This window comes from Abramis brama (genome assembly GCF_963993115.1).
Source record: "Abramis brama genome assembly, chromosome: 16".
NCBI lineage: Eukaryota > Metazoa > Chordata > Actinopteri > Cypriniformes > Leuciscidae > Abramis > Abramis brama.
Genome location: NC_139978.1, coordinates 15,859,341 through 15,881,148, shown reverse-complemented (window position 1 = coordinate 15,881,148; position 21,808 = coordinate 15,859,341). Strand labels below are relative to the sequence as shown.

The window sequence follows — 21,808 nt, the reverse complement described above, 5'->3', positions numbered from 1 at the left end:
GGTGACTGAGCAGGCCATGGGAGATGTTCAACTTCACTTTCATGTTCATCACACCATTCTGTCACAAGTTTTGCTGTGTGTATTTGTTGCATTATCATGCTGATACACGGCACCACCTTCAGGGTACAATGTTTGAACCATTAGGTGCACATGGTTCTCCAGAATGGTTCGGTAGTCTTTGGCAGTGACACACCCATTAAGCACAGTATGGGAATGCCATGGTATTGCAGCCCAAACCATCACTGATACTTCACTCTGGGCAGCAGCAGTCCAGGTGTTAAGCCTCTTTAGGGCATCTCCACTCCTCAACTAAAACAGATGTTGGAAAGACATTGAAGGTGGACTCATCAGAGAACAATACATTTTCAAATTGTTCAATGTCCACAGCCCAAGATTTGCACTGTTGGCACCAATGAAACATTTGGCATCGGCACGAGTGACCAAAGGTTTGGGTAATACATCTTCCTCTTTCAGACAGCTTCCTCTTGCGTTGATAGTTACTCCTGTTGGATGTGGTTTGTCCTATGTGGTGGTATGCCAACATTACCCTGGATACCATAGCTCTCGATACACCACAAAAACTTGCTTTCCTGGTCGATGAGGCAGTGAGACACACAACAACAATTTGTTCTCTTTTGAACTCTGATATGTCTCCCATTTTGTTGTGTGGATTGCAATATTTTATGCACAACTGTGCTATTGCTCTGCTAATTCTACCTTCACGCTCTGCTCTTACTGATCGAATGTAAAAATCAGTGAAGGGCTACCAGATTGACCAGCTCCGACACTATATCATTATGGCCAATTGGCAAGTGTTTGTTCGCCCCTGTCTGTGTCTGTGTATACTCCCTGCAGCAACATAAAATCAATTGTAGGACATGACAGTTCAAATGCAGCATGAAAAATGTTTCGGACTACACATCCCACTAGCCGTCAGCTGCGCAGTGATCGTCAGCGGTGCGTTGTGGGTAGGTCGACTTGTAGTTTCTCGTGGAACAGGCTGTAGAACAAGGTAACTGGAGTTAGTCATCTTACAATCTGAGTAAATCACATCGGGTTGAAGGGCTCCGGGAAACGTACGAAGGGTAATCAAGAAGATACAAAGGCGATATCAGATTAAAACATAAAGTTTCATAACTTTTGAACTAACATCAAAACGCGCGCAATGAGTTCTAACGAGCACTCACTTCAAGCTTTGTCATGGAGAAAACTTTACTTGAGTCGAGCTAAACTTAAAGCGACCAGCAGAACCTCTGCCCTGCTCTCCGGCTTTGCTATGGTGAGTAAATAAAAGTCATTACTTAACACTTTGTATGTGAAGGAGAAACGTACATTACTCGGAAGCCTGGCAAGGTTTTCGGAGTTATAGCGTTGTAATATGACGCGTGACATGTCAATCACTTTGATATGCAAACGACACCTGTCATGGATATAGCGTAATCAGAGGGTAGAGAGTTTAGCCTTTTACACTAGCCTTGTTAGTCTTACTTCGACATAACTCGCAAAAGTGTTAGTTCGTTGGTGGTGCCCTCAGTGGTGGTGATTTCGATTCATTCCATTGATTCGAATCTTTTGAATCAGTTGACTAAAAAGATTCATTCTCGTTCAACGATTCTGTGGCCCTTTCTGTACTTTACATCGGTATGCCAGTAGGTGTGTGTGTGTGTGTGTGTGTTAGGAATATTGAATCATTCACTCAATCCATTACCTGATGATCTATGAAGCATCATCCTGAACGAACGTCGTCTCACTATCGTTCAGTCATTCTCGTTTATTTAATCGTTTAAGCTGTCATGATTATACAGTAAGTTACACGAAAGTTCATGAAAAGAATTCTCTTTTAGTGCTGCTCCGAAAATTAAATTTAATCAATTAAATGTTAATTTAATAGATTCATTTAAAACACCAATGAATTTAAAATCAAAACACCCCTAAATTCAATTGACATTCCAGGCTTAACTAATTTGTTTCGTCTTTTTCCACAGTAATTTTTGGGTAATCACAGTATACACCAAAATTACTACAGTAATTGTTACAGTAAAACAAAGAGGTCTTAATTTTCATAGAGAACGTGGTATTGACCACCAGTAATATCAAAAAAGAAGAAAAAATATTAAACTTCTTACAATGTTGAGAGGAGGCGTCATATTAATAATTATGATTGTAAAGAAGTTCTAGCTGTATTAGCAATAGCATTTTGTCAACAACTGCAGTTACAGTGAATGTTTGTAAGGGCCCCAATATCTTCACTGTGACAGATTTCCGGTTGCTGGAATAGCCCTTGCAGAACATTACATCATGGCAACAGGAAATGTGCTTCCTTTGACAGTGTTGTGTTAAGAAAACTGATAAAACAAATGAAACGTGAAATATAACTGGATACTAAGTAGAAGTAGTTCTGTTATCATTTTACACAAAATTACCTTCAGTGATTGACTGCTAAACTAATTGTGCTGAATGTGGACAATTAGGCGGTATTATAAACATTACGCCATGAATTTCTGTAAAGTTGTTTTGTTCAAAGCACTATACAAAGTTGGCTTGACTTGAAATTCTATTAAATTTGTTTTTATAAGAAATTGACATTTGTGTTTTAGATGAATACAGCTATTCCCTGATGGCATTTAGAGTTTTTCACAGTACACAACAACGTTTTGCCTTAGTGCTTATATAGAAATGGTGACCCAACACAAAATTTGTTCACACAGATTAATTTACACTGAAAATCTGTAGAGCTTGAATGCAACACAGCCTTTGATCACAATGACGAAAGAAATGGGAAGCATTGTCTCTTCCCCTTTAAAAGTTGATAAGCTCATTTATTTTGTTCTCGTAACTACTGTTTCCCTGCTGAACAGACCCTCGATCCACCTGAGAACCAGAAATGTTTTTTGGGAATGTGTGTGTAAAGTGATTGGCAAAAGGTGTAATATTTCTTCAGAGGGTGATTATTGTGCTTGAGCTTATTCTCTTCTACAAGCGCTCAGCACAGGAAATGAAGGTACTTTAGGAGTGGCTGGAGGAAACTGCAGTTCATAAACGTCTGTCTCTTTACAGATCGGTGTAAACATAATTACACATTTCAGTGGAAGTTTTTTATTTAGATGTACTCACTGCACAAGAGTAGAGCACTTCTACTGTAACCTGCTATTGACTTCGAAACACATTTTCATATCTGTGGCTGTGAACTTGTGCTGCTTTCTGGCCTCATATACTTGTGGTCTGTGGTGTTTTCAGAAGCATGAGAAAACCAGCTAGGCCCTATTTGCAAAATTAAAATGTGTCAGCCATGCCAGATCCAGATCCAGACAAATTGAAAACGTTGCATACAAGCATTAATGTTTTAATCTAACAATATCTGATAGCAGGGTTATTATAGTTAACTAAAACCATGAAAAACATTATTGTTAATAAAAAAATATATTAAAAAAAGAATATATATATATATACTTTTTTTTTCATTAACAATAATGTTTTTCATGGTTTTAGTTAACTATAATAACCCTGCTATCAGATATTGTTAGATATATATATATATATATATATATATATATATATATATATATATATATATATATATATATATATGTATAAAAATTTAAAACAAAATACTAATACAAATGACAGAAAAACACAAACATACTAAAACCTTAACTAAAATTAATATTAATTAAAAAAAAACAATAATAGTATCTCAATGATACTAAAATGCTGCCATGTAATTTAATTTAGTACTATTTAGTACCTATTTCTTGATGTAGCCTATGCCGGAAATAAATCTGTCAATAGCCAATGATTCTTGTAAAACAATTGGTAAAAAAAAAAAAAGTTACTTCAAAGCTGTGCATATGGTCTGATGTATTAAGTTTTTCTCAAATTAAGGTAGGGACACACCAAACCAACGCCAAAGATGATGAAAGCCGACTGTGTTGTCGCCTGCGTCGGAAGTAAAAAAAACAATGCTTGAACACACTGAAAGGACTACAGGCGACTGACAACTAACACGCGTGTTCTGCGCTTGAGTGTAAAGGAGATAACCGTCTATTTAAGATATACAAACCATAAACAAAGCATATTTACCATTTTGAAATCAATCAATCATGCTGAGATCACGTTCTCAGCTCACGTTATTATGAAAATATTCACGCGGTAAGATGACGTAAAATTAGATCAGCCTTCTGTCTGTGCGTCATGACTTCTGTGCTCGCTTTCATCACTAAACTGAACAGCCAATCAGAGTTCTCTCTCTCACCGACAACCTGACGGCGATTCAACATGTTGAACCAGCAGAAAAAAACGGCCGATTTTGCCAGACGGCTTGGTGTCCCTGGCAAAAGTGTCCCAAGTTTGTTGAATGTGTTGTATCTTCAACGTATTTTTTTTAACGTTCTAAGCATCAATCTAACAAAACTGAATGAAGTTTTTGCTTAAACCAATTGTTGAGGTCGACTGTGATGTCTTATGTTACCAACTCATGTGTTTTCAGGTAGCGATGGTGGAAGTGCAGTTGGAGAAGGATCACTTTTACCCTCCTGGCCTATTGATTGCTTTCAGTGCCTGCACAACAGTGTTGGTGGCTGTCCACCTCTTTGCCTTGATGATCAGCACATGTATCCTGCCCAACCTGGAAGCCGTGAGCAACGTCCACAACCTCAACTCCATAAAGGAATCGCCACATGAGCGGATGCACCGTCACATCGAGCTGGCCTGGGCCTTCTCCACCGTCATAGGCACCCTTCTGTTTCTTGCAGAGGTGGTTCTTCTCTGCTGGGTGAAGTTCCTTCCTCTGAAGAATATAGACCCTCCCCCGGAAAGGAATAATACAAGTATAACCCCGGGGGAAGCCGCGGCAATCGTCTCTACCGCCATCATGGTGCCCTTTGGCTTGGTGTTTATCATTTTCGCTGTGCATTTTTACCGTTCACTGGTCAGCCACAAGACAGAGCGGCAGGACGAGGAGTTGGAGGTTCTGGCCAAAATCACACAGATGCAAAACCAACTGGATAACAGGGGAGAGGCTAATTTTCCTTAGTCTACGCACAGATGAGTCCTTGTTCTCACACCAAACACTTTCCCAGAATATGGAATGTTGTCACAGATTAATGGACACTAGATGGTGGGAATCAGGGATTCTGCAATATGCTAGTATCGCAATATTTTGATGCCTTGTGTTTTTCTTGTTAACATACAAACCTTGATACAGATTGTAAACTGCCATCATCTGCTCGGCCACAAATAATAGTAAGAAACCATTTTGTTGCAGATATAAAATTCCCTGAACTTTTCATTTCGCTCTCAGCGCTTTGGATGCTTCCAGCATAGAAAGTGTCAGTCAAAACCAATGACAGATACTGAAAAGTAATAAACATTTTCAAATGTAGGCTTTTTTTTGTTTTTTTACATCTTGAATCAGTAGTTAATTGAATAGTAAAACCAACATGTTTGCCAGAGCTGTTTGGTTATTACAGTTCAGTTTCCGTTAGGCCAAATTATTATATCCAAATGCATAGTAAGCTTTAATAATGTTTTTCAGTATTATGATAATAGATTCATTTTCTTTTCATCTTAATTGCATAATGCAGATAAGTCCAAATACCAGTAATGCATATAAGTCTAAATATAAGAACAGTTAATTGAAAATGTGATTAATTGGCTCAGAGATTTACCCTGGAAGTGATTTAAAAAGGCTTTTCACATTAAGCTTAAACCCACATTATCTTGGCTCTTTAACCCCAGGCAAAGAAATGTTTTACACTTGTAATTAACCAGGGTTAATCAAATTAGTCAAAATGTAGAATTGTGACAGAGAATACGACAATTGGAGTGAAGAAGAGACCGTTTCATTCTTGCCTTTTATAGCCAATACTGAGTTCGTCCAGTCAGTGACACTTTCACCACACGTATGCCAATAGGTTAGCCCAGGGTTTAGTCATTGTAATGAGTGAAACATTGGTTAATAGGTTTGGGTATCATTTAAATGTTTGCGGTTCCAATTCTGCTTATCGATTCCGAAGTCAAGAAGTCAAACATTTAGATATCAAACTTATTTATTCTGTGTCTTTTTGCAAAACATTCTGTTGCAGCTGAATACCTTGAACGAAACTCAGGAGCATACAGGACCTTTTGCCTATAAGCCAGGGACACACCAACGACGGGCCGTTTTTTGAGCATTGGCCGACTTAGTTTTTTCGGTGTATTCCACACCGTTGGCTCTAGTCGGACGCCGTCTGGGTTTTTTCATTGGGTCGTCGGTGAGAGAGAGAACTTTGATTGGCTGTTCAGTTTAGCGAACGTGTCAGTGCACGAGCTGAGTGGAATAAAGAATGTGATCAGCACGAGTGATTGATTGATTTCAAAACGGTTAGCAAGCGCTACTTTTTTATGGACCTGCAGTCTTAGTTTCGATCTCCCTTTTGGAATGACGAATATTTCTGCTTAAATAGACGGTTATCTCCTTTACACTCAAGCGCAGAACACGTGTGTTAGTTGTCAGTCGCCTGTGGTCCTTTCGGTGTGTTCAAGCACTGATTTTTTTCCCGCCATATATGCAGGCGACAACACAGTCGGCTTTCATCATCGCTAGTTCTTTGGTGTTGGTTTGGTGTGTCCCTACCTTATGGTTTAACAAAAATACCACAGGAAAAACAAGTACTAACTAATATAAATTTCAAGCATTATTAAAGACAAGTAAACAATCAGTAATAAGATAAGAAAAAATAAACAATTTAGCAATAGCACAAAAAAAAACGCTGAACAAATTTCAGGTAGGCTACAGAAAGATTACTATTTAAAATAATGACTGCTGTCAAATCGATTAATCACATCTAATATAAAAGTTTGTTTATATAATATAGCTATGTGTTTATATATATACAGCAGCAGTTGTGTTACACTGTGTCCTAACCAGACGCGATGCGATAAGATTCCAGCGACAAATAATTTGTCTGCGAGATGTGTCAAAACCAATCAAAACCCACAGCCAATCAGAACAGCGTGTGGGCGGAGTCTCGCGGCGAGTGCACAGCACCAGAGATCAATCTTGACGGCAATCGCAAGAAAATGGATAAGTAGGCTACATAATCAAATACACAAATATTGCACCATTTGAAATTTTTTTTTAAATTACATAGGCTACTGAGTTACTAAAACAATCTTTGTCAAAGAATACACTTGTTTGTTCACAGTTTGAACCTTCTTGTTTCCATTTGTTTAATTACAAGATCTGAGGTGAATTATCCATTGTTGCTTTTAAAGCTACAAAGCTGGGAGCACTAGATATTCAAAGTCACATTGCATGCTTTTAACATTAAAGGGGAACTATGGAGTTTTTTAGCTTAATTTACCTTAACTGAACAGCGGGTTGAATGGTGGCCGTCTCGCTTCCCCCTAGCGCCTGTGAGCGGAAAAACCACCCTTGCAACTTTGGGCCAGCGTCAGGAAGTATCGAGTGATATCAGGTCTCGCGATGTAACGAATTGCTTTACGGCACTGCACAAATACATTTATATACGAGCCTTCTGTGTATCATACATAGCTCAGTGGACATGGCTCTGTGCGTTCGCCGTCTTTTTTGAAAACAAATGCACATGACCAGCGGGAGAAGATGGGAGGGAGGAGAGTCACCATCGAGTTTTGACGACAGTGTTGTCAAATATCTATTCCGAAGCTGTAGGGGGAGCTCTATAGAGAAACCTGCGAGCAAAAAGCGAAAATTGACAAAACTGCATAGCGTTGCTTTAAATAAAGCACATAAACAGTCCCTGAGATTATCATTGCCACACTTTGTGTTTGTTGTCCCAGCCGCGACGTCGCAGAAAAATAGAAACCGTTTCTAAAATAGAATCGTCGCCGTCGCGGCTGGTTAGGACAAAAACTCTGATTAACATGGAAAAACATAACTTTTATCGCGCGTCTCGTGTAGTTAGAACACGGTGTTAGGCTTCTGTCACTTTAAGACCGAATGCACAGATCCAATATACTGTTAGTGTTACATATGTGTTTATATTGTGACATAATTCTGTGTGTATTTGTCCGTTCAAGCGTGCTCACATGCAAGTGCTGAATTTAGTTCTCTTTCGTGTATTGTTGTGATTGAATGGTTACATTAAATTGCACACACAGGAATCAATAAGTGGAAATCGAAATAAGCGTGCCTTATCAAAGTCACGATTGTTGGAAATTTGGAACCGGTCCTCAATATCCAACCCTATTAATAAACCCCCAGGAAAGACTTTTTACCCTGGGTAAATTATGAGCAGTGTGAATCGTGAAGCAAGATAACCCAGGATTCCAATAACCTGGGGTCTAGATTGACCCAGGGTTCATTTAAAAGTGTGAAAAGTACTTAAGAATAAAATTAAAAATGCTTAAGCTTTTTTTTAAAACGCAGCTTTAAAAAGTGTCATTCAAAATATTGGATTTGTTAAATAAATGTTTTTTGTCGACCCGGTTTCCTATAACCTGTTTCTAAAAAAAAATTATGGAATTTTTGCAAATTACATTTAGCAAACAGTGGGTTACGGCTGGTTTTATTTAAATAATTTATGTGCCAGGCCACATAAAAACATATTTACTTTGCTGCTGTTTAGGCCATTAAGACCAGAAATAATTTATTTTATTTTTTTTATTATTTTTTTTAGGGAGCGTTATCTTGCTCTTGGCTAAGGCTGTAAACAGCTAAAAATCTATATCATAAATATTGTATATTATTTTGTTTGTTCAGCATGTTTTGTTTGTGTGAATACAAAATGTGGATTGATTTTTTTTTAAAACGAGATATTTTAAAAAGCCTTTTGCTGTGAAAAGGCTATACAGAGGCTGGTATCATTTGTTTACAGATGTAGTCATTTATTAATCTTAAGAGTAATTTCAAGAGTAAAACCTTTAATAGGTTTTTGCACATCTACTGTAAAGTTATTTGGAAGATTTTTGAATATTTCAAATGATTCAGGCCACCTCCACTTGTGTGTTACATCTTGTATCTTTTGCTAAGTTGGTTAAATGTCTTATTATTTTGAAATATGTACAAATGCATGTTTGATATATATATATTTTTTGTCCTTATGGCGAAAAGGTACTATTTCTAAAACTAGAGGTACTGTTTTACTGGCAGACATTTTAGTTTCTGTGCTTTTTTTCATAGTGAAGTGCTTCTGATGTAGTGAAGTTATGGAGATAAAGAAAAATCAGAGCATCATATTTTTATATTTTATATAACAAATATTTGTATCCTTTAAGTGTCTGGGCTGCTCGTCTTTGTGAATCTGTAAAATATCCCCACTTAATGGGGGTTAAAAGAAGCCTTACTTTCATATTTCATTATTTTATAACATGCTGGAGTTGGGAGATGATTCTGTTTTATTTTATGGCACTTTTCAACAGTCTGCCATCATTTCACTTTTCTGTGACCTTGACAGGTATTTGTCAAATAGGAAATGAGCATTTGCCAAATAAAAATGTGCAAGGTGTTGATTGTTTCTTATTGTGTGCAGTTTTAAGAGGATTGTCTGAGATGTTTTGTTTTTTTTCTGTAACTATTCCAAATGTTAAAGAGCTCAGAACTTCTGTATTGTCTCTAGTTAGGTTTACTCTTTATCTTGCAATGGGGCAAACATGTAGCCTATGTGTATAGCCTTTTGAATCATGTAACACCGCTAAAACTGGATTTATTGTCATTTCTCATCGACATGGCAGGATGAAACGAAAGCTGCACAAGTGTGTTTTTGCTGGTCCCTATCCTTTATAGTCTTCTAGTGCGCAATTTGTACAGAACAAAACAAAATATAATGGAACAAAACGTCCAGAAAATGTCTTGTGAATGCAGCACAATTGAGGATTGGACTTTCTGAGCCTTGTACGCCCTCTTGAGGAAGACTGAACAACTGAACATCTATTATAAACTTCTGTCTATCATATAATCATAGTAGTAGTAACTGGATGCAATTTACATTGCACAGATACAATCCTATAATTACAATTAGTGAAACTATGAAAACAAATACTGATCAAAGATATCAAGAACTATTAAAAAAGAAATCATTTTTAGAAAGCACTGAAACCTGTAGTTTTTTGTTGTTGTTTTTAAATTATAATGATCATTTCTCTTCTTCGTGCCAGGACGAAATCAAGATATGCAAATCTCAGCTCCAAACACATTATCGTTAATTAAAACTAAAACCAACACATTTTTTCATTAGGCTACTTGACAATGAAATAGACATTAACTGAAATCAAATTTTTATCAAAACTAAACTTATTTTGTTCCAGCTAGTTGCCAACATTACTCATTTTCGTTTAGTTTAAGTTGAAGTAGGCCTACTTAGATTACAAAAAATAAATAAACTAAAAACTAAAATTTAATAAATAAAAAAAAAAACTATTTAGTAGGGGTGTAACAATACCCAAATGTCACGATTCGATATATATCACGATACTGATCTGATATACACTCACCTAAAGGATTATTAGGAACACCTGTTCAATTTCTCATTAATGCAATTATCTAATCAACCAATCACATGGCAGCTGCTTCAATGCATTTAGGGGTGTGGTCCTGGTCAAGACAATCTCCTGAACTCCAAACTGAATGTCAGAATGGGAAAGAAAGGTGATTTAAGCAATTTTGAGCGTGGCATGGTTGTTAGTGCCAGACGGGCCGGTCTGAGTATTTCACAATCTGCTCAGTTACTGGGATTTTCACGCACAACCATTTCTAGGGTTTACAAAGAATGGTGTGAAAAGGGAAAAACATCCAGTATGCGGCAGTCCTGTGGGCGAAAATGCCTTGTTGATGCTAGAGGTCAGAGGAGAATGGGCCGACTGATTCAAGCTGATAGAAGAGCAACTTTGACTGAAATAACCACTCGTTACAACCGAGGTATGCAGCAAAGCATTTGTGAAGCCACAACACGCACAATCTTGAGGCGGATGGGCTACAACAGCAGAAGGCCCCACCGGGTACCACTCATCTCCACTACAAATAGGAAAAAGAGGCTACAATTTGCACGAGCTCACCAAAATTGGACAGTTGAAGACTGGAAAAATGTTGCCTGGTCTGATGAGTCTCGATTTCTGTTGAGACATTCAGATGGTAGAGTCAGAATTTGGCGTAAACAGAATGAGAACATGGATCCATCATGCCTTGTTACCACTGTGCAGGCTGGTGGTGGTGGTGTAATGGTGTGGGGGATGTTTTCTTGGCACACTTTAGGCCCCTTAGTGCCAGTTGGGCATCGTTTAAATGCCACGGCCTACCTGAGCATTGTTTCTGACCATGTCCATCCCTTTATGACCACCATGTACCCATCCTCTGATGGCTACTTCCAGCAGGATAATGCACCATGTCACAAAGCTCGAATCATTTCAAATTGGTTTCTTGAACATGCCAGTGAGTTCACTGTACTAAAATGGCCCCCACAGTCACCAGATCTCAACCCAATAGAGCATCTTTGGGATGTGGTGGAACGGGAGCTTCGTGCCCTGGATGTGCATCCCACAAATCTCCATCAACTGCAAGATGCTATCCTATCAATATGGGCCAACATTTCTAAAGAATGCTTTCAGCACCTTGTTGAATCAATGCCACGTAGAATTAAGGCAGTTCTGAAGGTGAAAGGGGGTCAAACACAGTATTAGTATGGTGTTCCTAATAATCCTTTAGGTGAGTGTACATAGCTTGTGTTACAACACTGGCCAACGAACAGTGTATGATTATGTGTAGTGTATACTATTATCCAGTTACATCTGGTTGAAGATCAGAGTCACGTCGGTATGTAGATGGGTTTGTTGAGGATCAGTGCCGATGGCTGTCGTGTCGATGAGTTCATCCACTAATGAACTAATAATGTAGGTTAGCTAGTTCAAGATGAAAGTCTCAGGGTTGCCAGATTTGCATAACACAACTAGTCAATTGATATTCAAAACCCGCCCCAAAATCGCTTTCAACCTGCGGACAAAACACACACACACACACTCACACACTCACACACACACACACACACACACACACACACACACACACACACACACACACACACACACACACACACACACACACACACACACACACACACACACACACACACACACACACACAGTAAAATTAGTTCAATTAAATTAGGCCCTCACCGACTTAGCAACACTTTGCTGTTTAAATGCTAAGATAGTCAACTTGTAGTACATTGCCATGATCAGCAGATGGCAGTGTTGATCTGGCTCAGGTCAAGACCTGGAAAAGACCTCGGCGCCTAATTTATTGAATAATTTGAGCTATAGCTAATTAGAAAAGCTGGAAACCCTCATAATACTTAGGCTTAATAGTTAGCTGTAACCTCCGTATCAATTAATATGTTTTATGGATGATATAATGAATTGGCTTTATCTCCAACAGCCTTGTTCTGCTATCACATAATCATGAAGTAACTAATTTAGCTTCTTTGCTTCTTCTTCTTCTTCTACATGTACTTTTTTCATGTAGCCTCTTCTCTGGCTCCTGGCTGATGTGCTGTGATCTTTCTACTGGAAGTGCAGGTGAGCCTGAGTTCATGACTGCTTCATTGTAGTTGCTCAGTTGCGTACAAACCCTTAAATGATGCTCGGGTTGATCAGTGATGTCTCTGTTAACTAAAGCATGACCGTGTTGGTATGCTGCTTTGCTTCTCGAGACATTCAGAGAGGGTCATCTCTCTCTCTCTCCCTTTCTTTATCTGTCTCTCGCTCTGTTTCTGCTCACTTCCCGTCACTCTATAGCTTTGATGGGGTGCCATGTATCTCTCACACTGGAGGTCTTTTCATTGGGAGCACCTGTCAGGAGGAAGTGGGGAATGGCGGTTTGTTGTTACAGGCTGCAATGGCCAGATGAGGCAGACGTGTGTGTCTATTTGTGCGTGTGTGAAGGGAAAGAGATGTCTGCTAGGTGACATGAAGAAAGAGAGGTGAGACGTTAAGGGGTTTAAGACTGCTAAAGAGCTCTAGTCAATTTGGACACAGTTTTGCGTGTTGGCAGTTTTGACTGAATTTAAATTATAATAATTCAAATTATAATGAATGTGTTCGTCAGGAGTTCATTCGATATGCAATGTTGAGAAAACACTCCTTAAAAGTGAAATGATTTCTGTAAATCCAGTTATCAAATGCTGTGTGGGTCTCAGTTTTCATGTAATTATAGTCACCTGACTATAGTGGCTGGTCTGTGTGTGCAAATTCACAAAACATGAAAAAGAAGAATTAGGGAGAATCAATAAGTTATGAATAATTTACTGCCATTGTGAGAATGACGTAATCATGTAATCAATAAAAAAAACTGTAGTCTGATTACGAGTAAAACGTAATATAATATGATTAAAATACATTTGTGAAATCTGATTACGTTATCCAGATTACATGTAATCACTTACTACCCAGCACTGTAAATAAATAATTTAAACAAAATACATAAAAATGATTCAAATAAATAAATGGATTTAAATAAGTAAATAAATAATACATCTAATAGTACAGTATTGTTTAAAAAACATAGTAATGTAACATATAAACTAAATATTTTCCAAATTATATTTTATGTATATATATTTTATACATTTTCAAAGTAGAAATTGGAAATAAATAAATAATTTGAATAAAATGCATAAAAAACTATTAAAATAAATGGATTTAAATAAATAAACAGTACAGTAGCCTACTATAGTGAGTATAAAAACATATAACAATAATGCGGTAAACCTTTTGCGTTACAAAAAGGTTTCATTTGTAGAAATTGGGTCTTTAGTGATAATAACGCTGCCTTTAAAATTTTAGGATGGGGGTCCCTCGCAGCTGGATGGCCATACAGTATGGAGGTCTGTGATGTCTAAAAGATTGAAAACCCCTGCCATAGACTTACATTGCTTATCTATACAACCCTGACAGAGGGTTTTTGCAATTCAAAACAAAAACAAAACATTATTGTTATACTGTTGTTTTTGTTTTGTTTTGTTTTTACAAATAAGGGCGTCCCCCAAAAAAGGTTTTGACAGATTTATTTAAAATTTGTACCCAAATTATGCCCAGAATGTACACACAAACAGTTAAAAAGTGTTCTAAACTTTGTATTAGGGTGTGAATCTCTTATTATTTTATCTAGTATGATAATATATTGATATCTTTATGTTTAGTGTGTAATATATATTGGGATTGGTTTCTTTTTCATCTACTACTTATTAGAATTATATTCTTAGCCTGTTTTGAGATTTTGGTCAAATAAACTATTCAAATAACTGAAATAACTGAATGGTGGCCAATGCCTTTTTCCAATATGCATACCTCGGCTCTTTAGTGACCTGGGACGTCATTCACTACCCTCCTCCTCATACTTTTTTTTTTAAGTTAGACATCAATCTTCTTAGTATTTCTCAATGAATTCATTGTAAACAATATAACAAGAAAAAATTATAAAAGAATCAGTGTTTTTTCCATTTATTTTTTAAAAACATTTTATAAGGTCACTAATGACCAGAGGTGTGTAACAGTATAAGTATATATTTTTTCTGCACAACAATAATTGAATCTTTGATGACTGAATAAGTGCAGTTCACCTTTATTCCACAAGGTGGCAATGTCTGAAACACAATGATGAAGTGACGTTTCACTCATAGTTACCGCAGGCAGAAAACAAAAGAATAGGAAGAATCATCAGCAAAACTTGAAATGGCTCAGCGATTTACTGCAGAGCAAGTACTGAACGCAATCAAAAAAAAATTTTAAGTTTTTTTTTTTTCGTATTTAAGGGTTAAAACGAAATGCGAATTTTTTTTTAATATTCATTATTGGTATGAGAATATCAGTAGAGTTTTGTTAGAAAATAAATTGCAATACAATAATATACATCCCCCACAGCCTTACTGTTTGTCTACTCTTAAAGATAAAGGTTCTTTATGGGCATTGATGCTCATGAAGAACCTTTAACATCAGTGGAATCTTGCATTGCACAAAATGTTTTTTATAGTGCAAAAATGTTTTTAAGGATGATTCAAATGTTCGCACACTAAGAAAATAAATAGTTCAAATTGGGTTGAAAGGTTCTTTGGGGAACCCAAAATGTAGCATCAGTGTAAAACCTCCCTTTGGCACCTTTATTTTTAAGAGTGCTTAATAAAGGTGTTGACCTAATTTTGTTAGTGAACAAAAAGGAGACTATAGGAAAGAAGAGGAATGCAACAGCACAAATTTAGTCTGTTTGAACACCTGTATGTGTGTTGAAGTGTGTAAGGCCGGATCTGGATGCAGAGACGACTCATCCTTCCTCCTGGAGCTACAAAGAGTCCGTTTAGGTGCTCGTGAGAGGATGGCATTGTGCGGACCGTCCATCCCTGGCTGCCCGTTAGAAAGCTAAACGATTCTGCTCTCCCTGCCAGTCCAGCTGGGCACTCATACAGACACACTCATATAAACACACCACATCCTCCCGCCAAAATCACCATCGGATGCAGACACATCTCCCCCGAGTGAAAGACAGACAGACAGACTGTGGTTCATGCATCTTGTGTTTAAACTTTCATGTTGTAATATTGTCCAATTATTAATACTGTGCAAAACCTCGTTGTGGTATAGTGGTTGCAGTGGTATGATGTTGCAGTAGTGCTGGGTGTGCATTTCTCACACTTTAACCTCAAATGGTGAAATCCTGACCCAGTTGTAGCATCCTGGGGAAACAGCATGTTTTATCCATTAAGAAGCACAATGTGAGAGGAAGACCCTCTTGGTCTTATCACACACACAGAGACACGTATTCACACACAGAGCCCACAAACATCATTCATGGAAGCTGATGCGTTTTTAGATTGTGCACAAAAAAACAAACAAATAAAATCAAATAAATAAAAAAATACATCAGTTCAGGCAAATGCATTTTACAAATGAAGAAATGCAGTTTAATATAAAAGTCCTAACAATATTAGCAGTGAAGTTATTTAAAATATATATATATATATATGAAGAGTTCAGATGCAAAAGCCTCTAAGTGCCATCTGAAATTTTCTTCTAGAATGATCATTTTTATCAAGCTTGTATATTTAAGTTCAGTTATTGCACTTAAATGGCAATGAAAATTACCTATTAATTGCCAGTTCAATTTCCAAAAGATTATTTTTTATTCCTCTTTTTAGTCAACTTTAGCATGGGTGTCTAAACTTATGCATAGCACTATATATATATATATATATATATATATATATATATATATATATGTACACACATATAGTTTTATCTAATTGTTGAATAATGAAAAATCACACTTTTTATTGAAATACATTTAACCTAGGCTACATTTTTCTATGATTTTGTTCAACAAAAAAATGTAAATTATTTTTTGTGATTGTGGTGTAGAATATGGTTATTGTATGTTATGTGCATATGCAGTTTAATAAAAAAGGAGCTAACAATATTAGCAGTGAAGTTATTTTAAAAACTAATACAACTTTTAAACACAAAACTGCTGTGAAAAACATGAACAGCATTTTCATTCATCTTTATATCACTTTTTGGATAAGTTTTATTGAAATGTATATCTGTTTTGTTGAATAATGAAAAATTTGTAAATAAATTTTTTATTGAAATAAATTTAACTTAAGCTACAAAAAATAAACATAATATATTAATACAAAAAATTATACTGCTTGGAGCAATATTTTAATATTACAAAAATCATGCCTCACTTTGTGTCACTCCAAACCAATATGATTTTTTGTTTCCATGCAACACAAAAGGAACTGGATGAGGGATGGTGATTTTGGTGTACAATATGGTTATTGTTCTGCTTGCTGTGCTATATATTATCTTTTATTAGCCAAACATACAAACGTACAGGCACATACAATGAACACCTCAAATGTTGCCTGGAAAACTACACTGAACTTGAATGGAAGTCAGTGCAAACAAGTTTAGTTGGCTTTTATCACCGCTTGAATGGAGAGGCCACTTCAGTCTTTGTCTGATCTGAATTCACACATGGACAGGTTTGGTCCTCTCTGGGTGTGGTCACTGGGAGTTGTAAAGAATAAACACATTCAACAACATGCTTTTACTTTGGTTTTGAGATTGTGTAACATGATCATCAACCTCATCTTCGTGTATTGCTTGTCTCCTCCATTATAATGGATATCACTCATCTATTTCTTCAACTGCAAGATTTGTCTGAATAGCTGCAGTGGGCACTCAAAATACGATATCGCAGAAAGGAAAAGCAGTCTCACCCAGAGAAATGTCCTAAAGCAGGTCTGACCCCTTAGACTTGCCATACAAGCTTAGATAGTAAACAGCATCTGCAGCTGGAGCCAAATATGTAGCTATTCATGAATGAAAGATCACAGACACCTGTGTAAAGAGAGAGTGCGTGTGTGTTTCTGGCTTGAATGTAACATCTTATGTCGTCTGTTTAAAAAAAAAAGTTTGATAAACATCCCGTGTCACACAATAACTGCAAGCTCACACGCAAGACGTTTTTCAATGCTCAAGTCAAACACTGTAGATTCCCCTGAATAAAATTTTCCAGGACATTTAAGGGGTGTTTACAAGACACTAAAAATGTAAAACTTATGTGTTGTGTGTTTAGGCCCTTCATTTACACGACAATGGCGTTTTAAGTGCCTGAAAACGCGAACTTTTGAAAACAGGTTTCAAAGTCCACGTTTTTGAAAACGATACCATTATCGTCTCCGTGTGAACTACAAAAATGCAAATTTGTGAAAGCGGCGACGTCATGTGTATGCGTATTACGTGTTCATTCTATAGCCGCTAAGTGTTTCTTTACAAAGTGACATTGCCATCTACTGGCCTGGCATGCATAATACAGTGTTTTTTAGTCGTTTTCCGTGTGGACAGGGAACGTTTTGACAACATTGTCGTCCGTATGCGAAAAACGCATTATTACATCGTTGTCGTGTAAACATACCCTAGGCATAAACACCATTTAATAGCTGGAAAATGCTCACATTTTAGGCTTACATCTTCACAAGGCTTTTGTAGATTATTTATGTTAAGTATAACAACTTAATAGAAACAATACAAAAACCCCTCAGGCTGACTAGACATGCTGAACATGTGCCAGCAGAATGATTCAGAATTTGAATCACTTTGTATTATTTTGTTGTAAATTTCACATATTTTCTTATCTGGTCTCTTGTCAAACTTATTTCAAATAACCTGTTCTAATAATAATAATGATGATGTGCTTCAATGAAGTATTTACAATAACTCTAGAGGGCTGCATTAAAATTTTCATCATGACTTTAAGGATCGGAAATATAAAGCCAAACTCATTGGCAGTGACTTTCATAGTAATAGACAGGTGCTATAAAACAACTAATCCTGGACATATAACCTCTTTGTGGTAAAATTGTGTTTATCCTTAGGCTAATACTTTATTTTTCTCCCAGAGCTCATTACAGCTTAAACAGGGGAGGAGAAATCACATTAAACATCAAAAGAGCCCAAACCACAGGGTTGAACAAAGAGGGAAAAAGAGGAGATGAGAGAAAGGTGGATACAAAGTTTCACAGGAGTTATAGAGATCATGATTAAAGGAACAAATCCAACAGCGGACTAGTGGGTTTCAGAATGGAAAGAAGATTCAACTCTACCCATAGATGAGAAAATGTCATGACAGGGAGGCAAAAAGTATGATTTCTTTTGACTACACAAATGACAAACCTGTGATATATATTAAAAAAAAGATTGCGATAAGACCCATCTGGCTTAGTTTAGACACTTGATCTGATGCCAAACGTCATATGTGATTTATCTGGAGAAACCACAATAGAAAATGTAGGAATTCCCAGTGTAGACATTACTCTCATCTGTCATATGGACAGTTGCATAACATTCACACTCACGGCAAATCCAGGAGCTAATGTGTTACACATTCTCAGAGAGCTCTGCGCTCCATCGCAGTAACAGGAGACGCCACAACTCTCCCGTCATTGTTTTTCGCACATGAGTATGTTCTTCTGTGTGAGTATGTCTTTCAGGAAACCTCTGCTCAAAGATGGCCTCTGTGTTTTGATAGATGAGAGGCTCCATTGTCAAGCTGGCCCAGACACATTGCGTTATTGACTTGACACTCACTGTGTCTGTTATTCTATATGTGAATGTGTGCGGGTGCTTGATTAAAGCAGCTGATGTCTGCCTGTCCTTAAGAGTAAAGAGAACTCAGTTTGACAGCAGTATTAGGCCTGACAATAAAGACAGCAGAATCAGAGAAAATTAGTGTTTAATGAGAATTTAAAAGTAATGGGAAATAGTCACAATTGTGCAATATAACCATGTTGTGAGACAACCAAAGCAGATTTATCAACACACACACATGCATGCATGTTTTTAAGGCCTTTCTGTATGCAATGATACTTTCCTTCCACGAAATGCAAGATATCTCTAGTTTTCATAATGACACCGTGTTCGTTTGTTGGCCAGAGGAGAACTGGAGCCCAGACTGAGCCTGGTTTCTCCCAAGGTTCATTGCAACTGTCGCCTCTGACTTGCTTAGTTGGGGACACTTAATATTCAACAATATTATTGATCTGACTGTACTGACCCTGTTGTATGAGAACTGAGCTGAGGTGGATGATGACATTTTTTTGCAGAACTGCTTTATAAATGAAAGTAACAAATTGAATAACTAATGATTTTTACAACGGAACTGAATCGACACTAAACTGACTTTAGCTGAACAACAGCCAAATGTATAATTTCCCTGATATCAGTGCTGTAAAGCTGCTTTGAAACAATCTGTATTGTATAAAACGCTATATAAATAAAGGTGACTTGACTTGTAAAAAACACATTTCTATGTTGAAAGGTTTGCAGACACAGCATCTTTGTTTTCAGGCGGACTGTTAAAGAACGCTAGACACACACGACTCCCTGACATCCTGTAGAATTTAACCAATCAGATGATGACTTCGAAAATCCTGAAGTGTTTCCAATTTTGTGTGCCATCCCAGACAGCAACATGGTGTCTGCCCAGATCCTGCCCACATCTGGACCGTGTGGAATCCACTTGTACCAGATGTGTGCCGGATCTGGGCCGATACTATGTTGCTGTCTGTGAATTGCAGATGTTCAGCCAACGGTCGGTGGGCGTGATGTCTGAGGCTAGGAGACACATGACAAATGAAAAAAATATGTGCTCAAAAATTGGCTCAAACTTTCAAACATGTGCTTAGACTTGATGGAATCATTGTCTGAAAAAAAAAAAAAATCAGAGCCTGTGCACATCATACACTACATGATTTTCAAGCCTCTTTCACACAACGCGTTGATCCCGGGAAATTGCCGTAAAATTGCTAGAGTGCCTTGTGTGTGAACGGAAACAAGTCCGGGATTGATGCCAGGATCGATGCCGGGATGGGGACCTAGTAACATTGACGGGATTAGTCCCGGAACGCTCCCTGTGTGAACAAAAGCCAGGACCAATGCCTGACCAATACAAAAATCTGGGCGAAAGTCAAGTAGTGTATTCCAGCCTTAACTCTCAATGGGAAATATGAAGTCATGAGAAATAGTCATGATTGCGAGAAAAAACGTTGTTTTGTTTTTTTTCAATTAGGCAAAAAAATTGTTTTCAAAACTTTTCAACATTTTAATATAAAACATAATGACACAACTGATTATAATGACCTTGGATTGCAGTACATCATCCAATCAACATAATTTTGTCAGGAATGAGAGTACGGTCAGATAAAGTGCACCCAAGCCTCCTGAGAGCTGCCATCGTGGTGCATTTGGACAGTTGTTTAGTGTAAGTTTGAAGGCATGACACAGGATGCCCAAGTGACTGCAAAAAAAAGTGAGGAAACACACCTGTCGAGGACTGGGGGATGTGAGTGAGTTTGAGCAGTGATGACAGAGGGTATGCACTTCTGCTCTTTATTATGAAGCTTAGCAGCTGGGACACATACATGCATGTATATCATAATCTAACTCTGTGACAAGGTTAATGGTTTATAACAGTCCTGAATACACACTCCAACACTGTTGTGGCTCAGCACCTGCTGCTGTTTCACACGGAGGCTATTTGAGTGTGGTTGTATTTCTGGATTTGCATACCTGACCAAACACACAGTCTCAGTAAAATCATTAAAATGCTCAGCATGATGACATGATTTAGCAAAGCCATTTCTCAGGCCCACATGTTCATATAGTCTATTTTAAAGGGAAATAAATGATAAATCACTGGTTTTTTTTTCTTTTCTTGCGGTCTCTAATGGATGGGCACAAGCATTATTTCCCCTTGGACCTAATTAACGAAATACAGGTGCAGCTGGGTTGCTGAAGGGATGCCGGAAGACTTGTCGAAGGAGTGAAGAAAAGTGTGTTGTGATTGGCAGGATGAAATAAGCACGTTATTTTTCATTTGAAACTTCTTTTTGAAAGCTTGGTTTGTTATGTTTGGCACAAAAGCCCTGAAACATGAGATTCCCATTAGGTCTGATTGAAACTGAGGACCTCAAACATAATCATTTAACTATATTTGTTTGTATGTATGTGTATGTATGCATATATATATATATATATATATATATATATATTTTTTTTTTTGTTATATGTATATATGCATATTATATATTAAATTTTATATATATATGCATATATACATACACATAGAAGTTTACCTATCACACCACTCAATGCTCTTTTACTCTAGTTTTTTATGCATTTCACTTCTGCTTAAGCTTGTGCAAATCTCTAGTTTAGACATGGCATTACTGCAAATATTATTTGTTCTTATGATAAACTGCTTGTGATGTCTTCATTTCTAAATCCCTGTTGAATAAAGCAT

The 21,808-nt window shown here is 37.2% G+C and overlaps 1 protein-coding gene across 1 annotated transcript; it reads left to right on the top strand.

Moving 5' to 3' along the window:
- Positions 1 to 940: 940 nt before the first annotated feature.
- Positions 941 to 9,467, top strand: orai1a (ORAI calcium release-activated calcium modulator 1a). Its single transcript, XM_084086578.1, has 2 exons — positions 941 to 1,279; positions 4,487 to 9,467. Exons 1-2 carry the CDS (start codon positions 1,166 to 1,168, stop codon positions 5,030 to 5,032), a joined length of 660 nt encoding a protein of 219 aa, XP_083942704.1. The 5' UTR covers positions 941 to 1,165; the 3' UTR covers positions 5,033 to 9,467.
- Positions 9,468 to 21,808: the final 12,341 nt, after the last annotated feature.

Coding starts and splice junctions, on each gene's coding strand:
- orai1a (XM_084086578.1), top strand. CDS start 1,166: ATGAGTTCTAACGAGCACTCACTTCAAGCTTTGTCATGGAGAAAACTT. Junction 1,280..4,486: donor TGCTCTCCGGCTTTGCTATG/GTGAGTAAATAA, acceptor ATGTGTTTTCAG/GTAGCGATGGTGGAAGTGCA.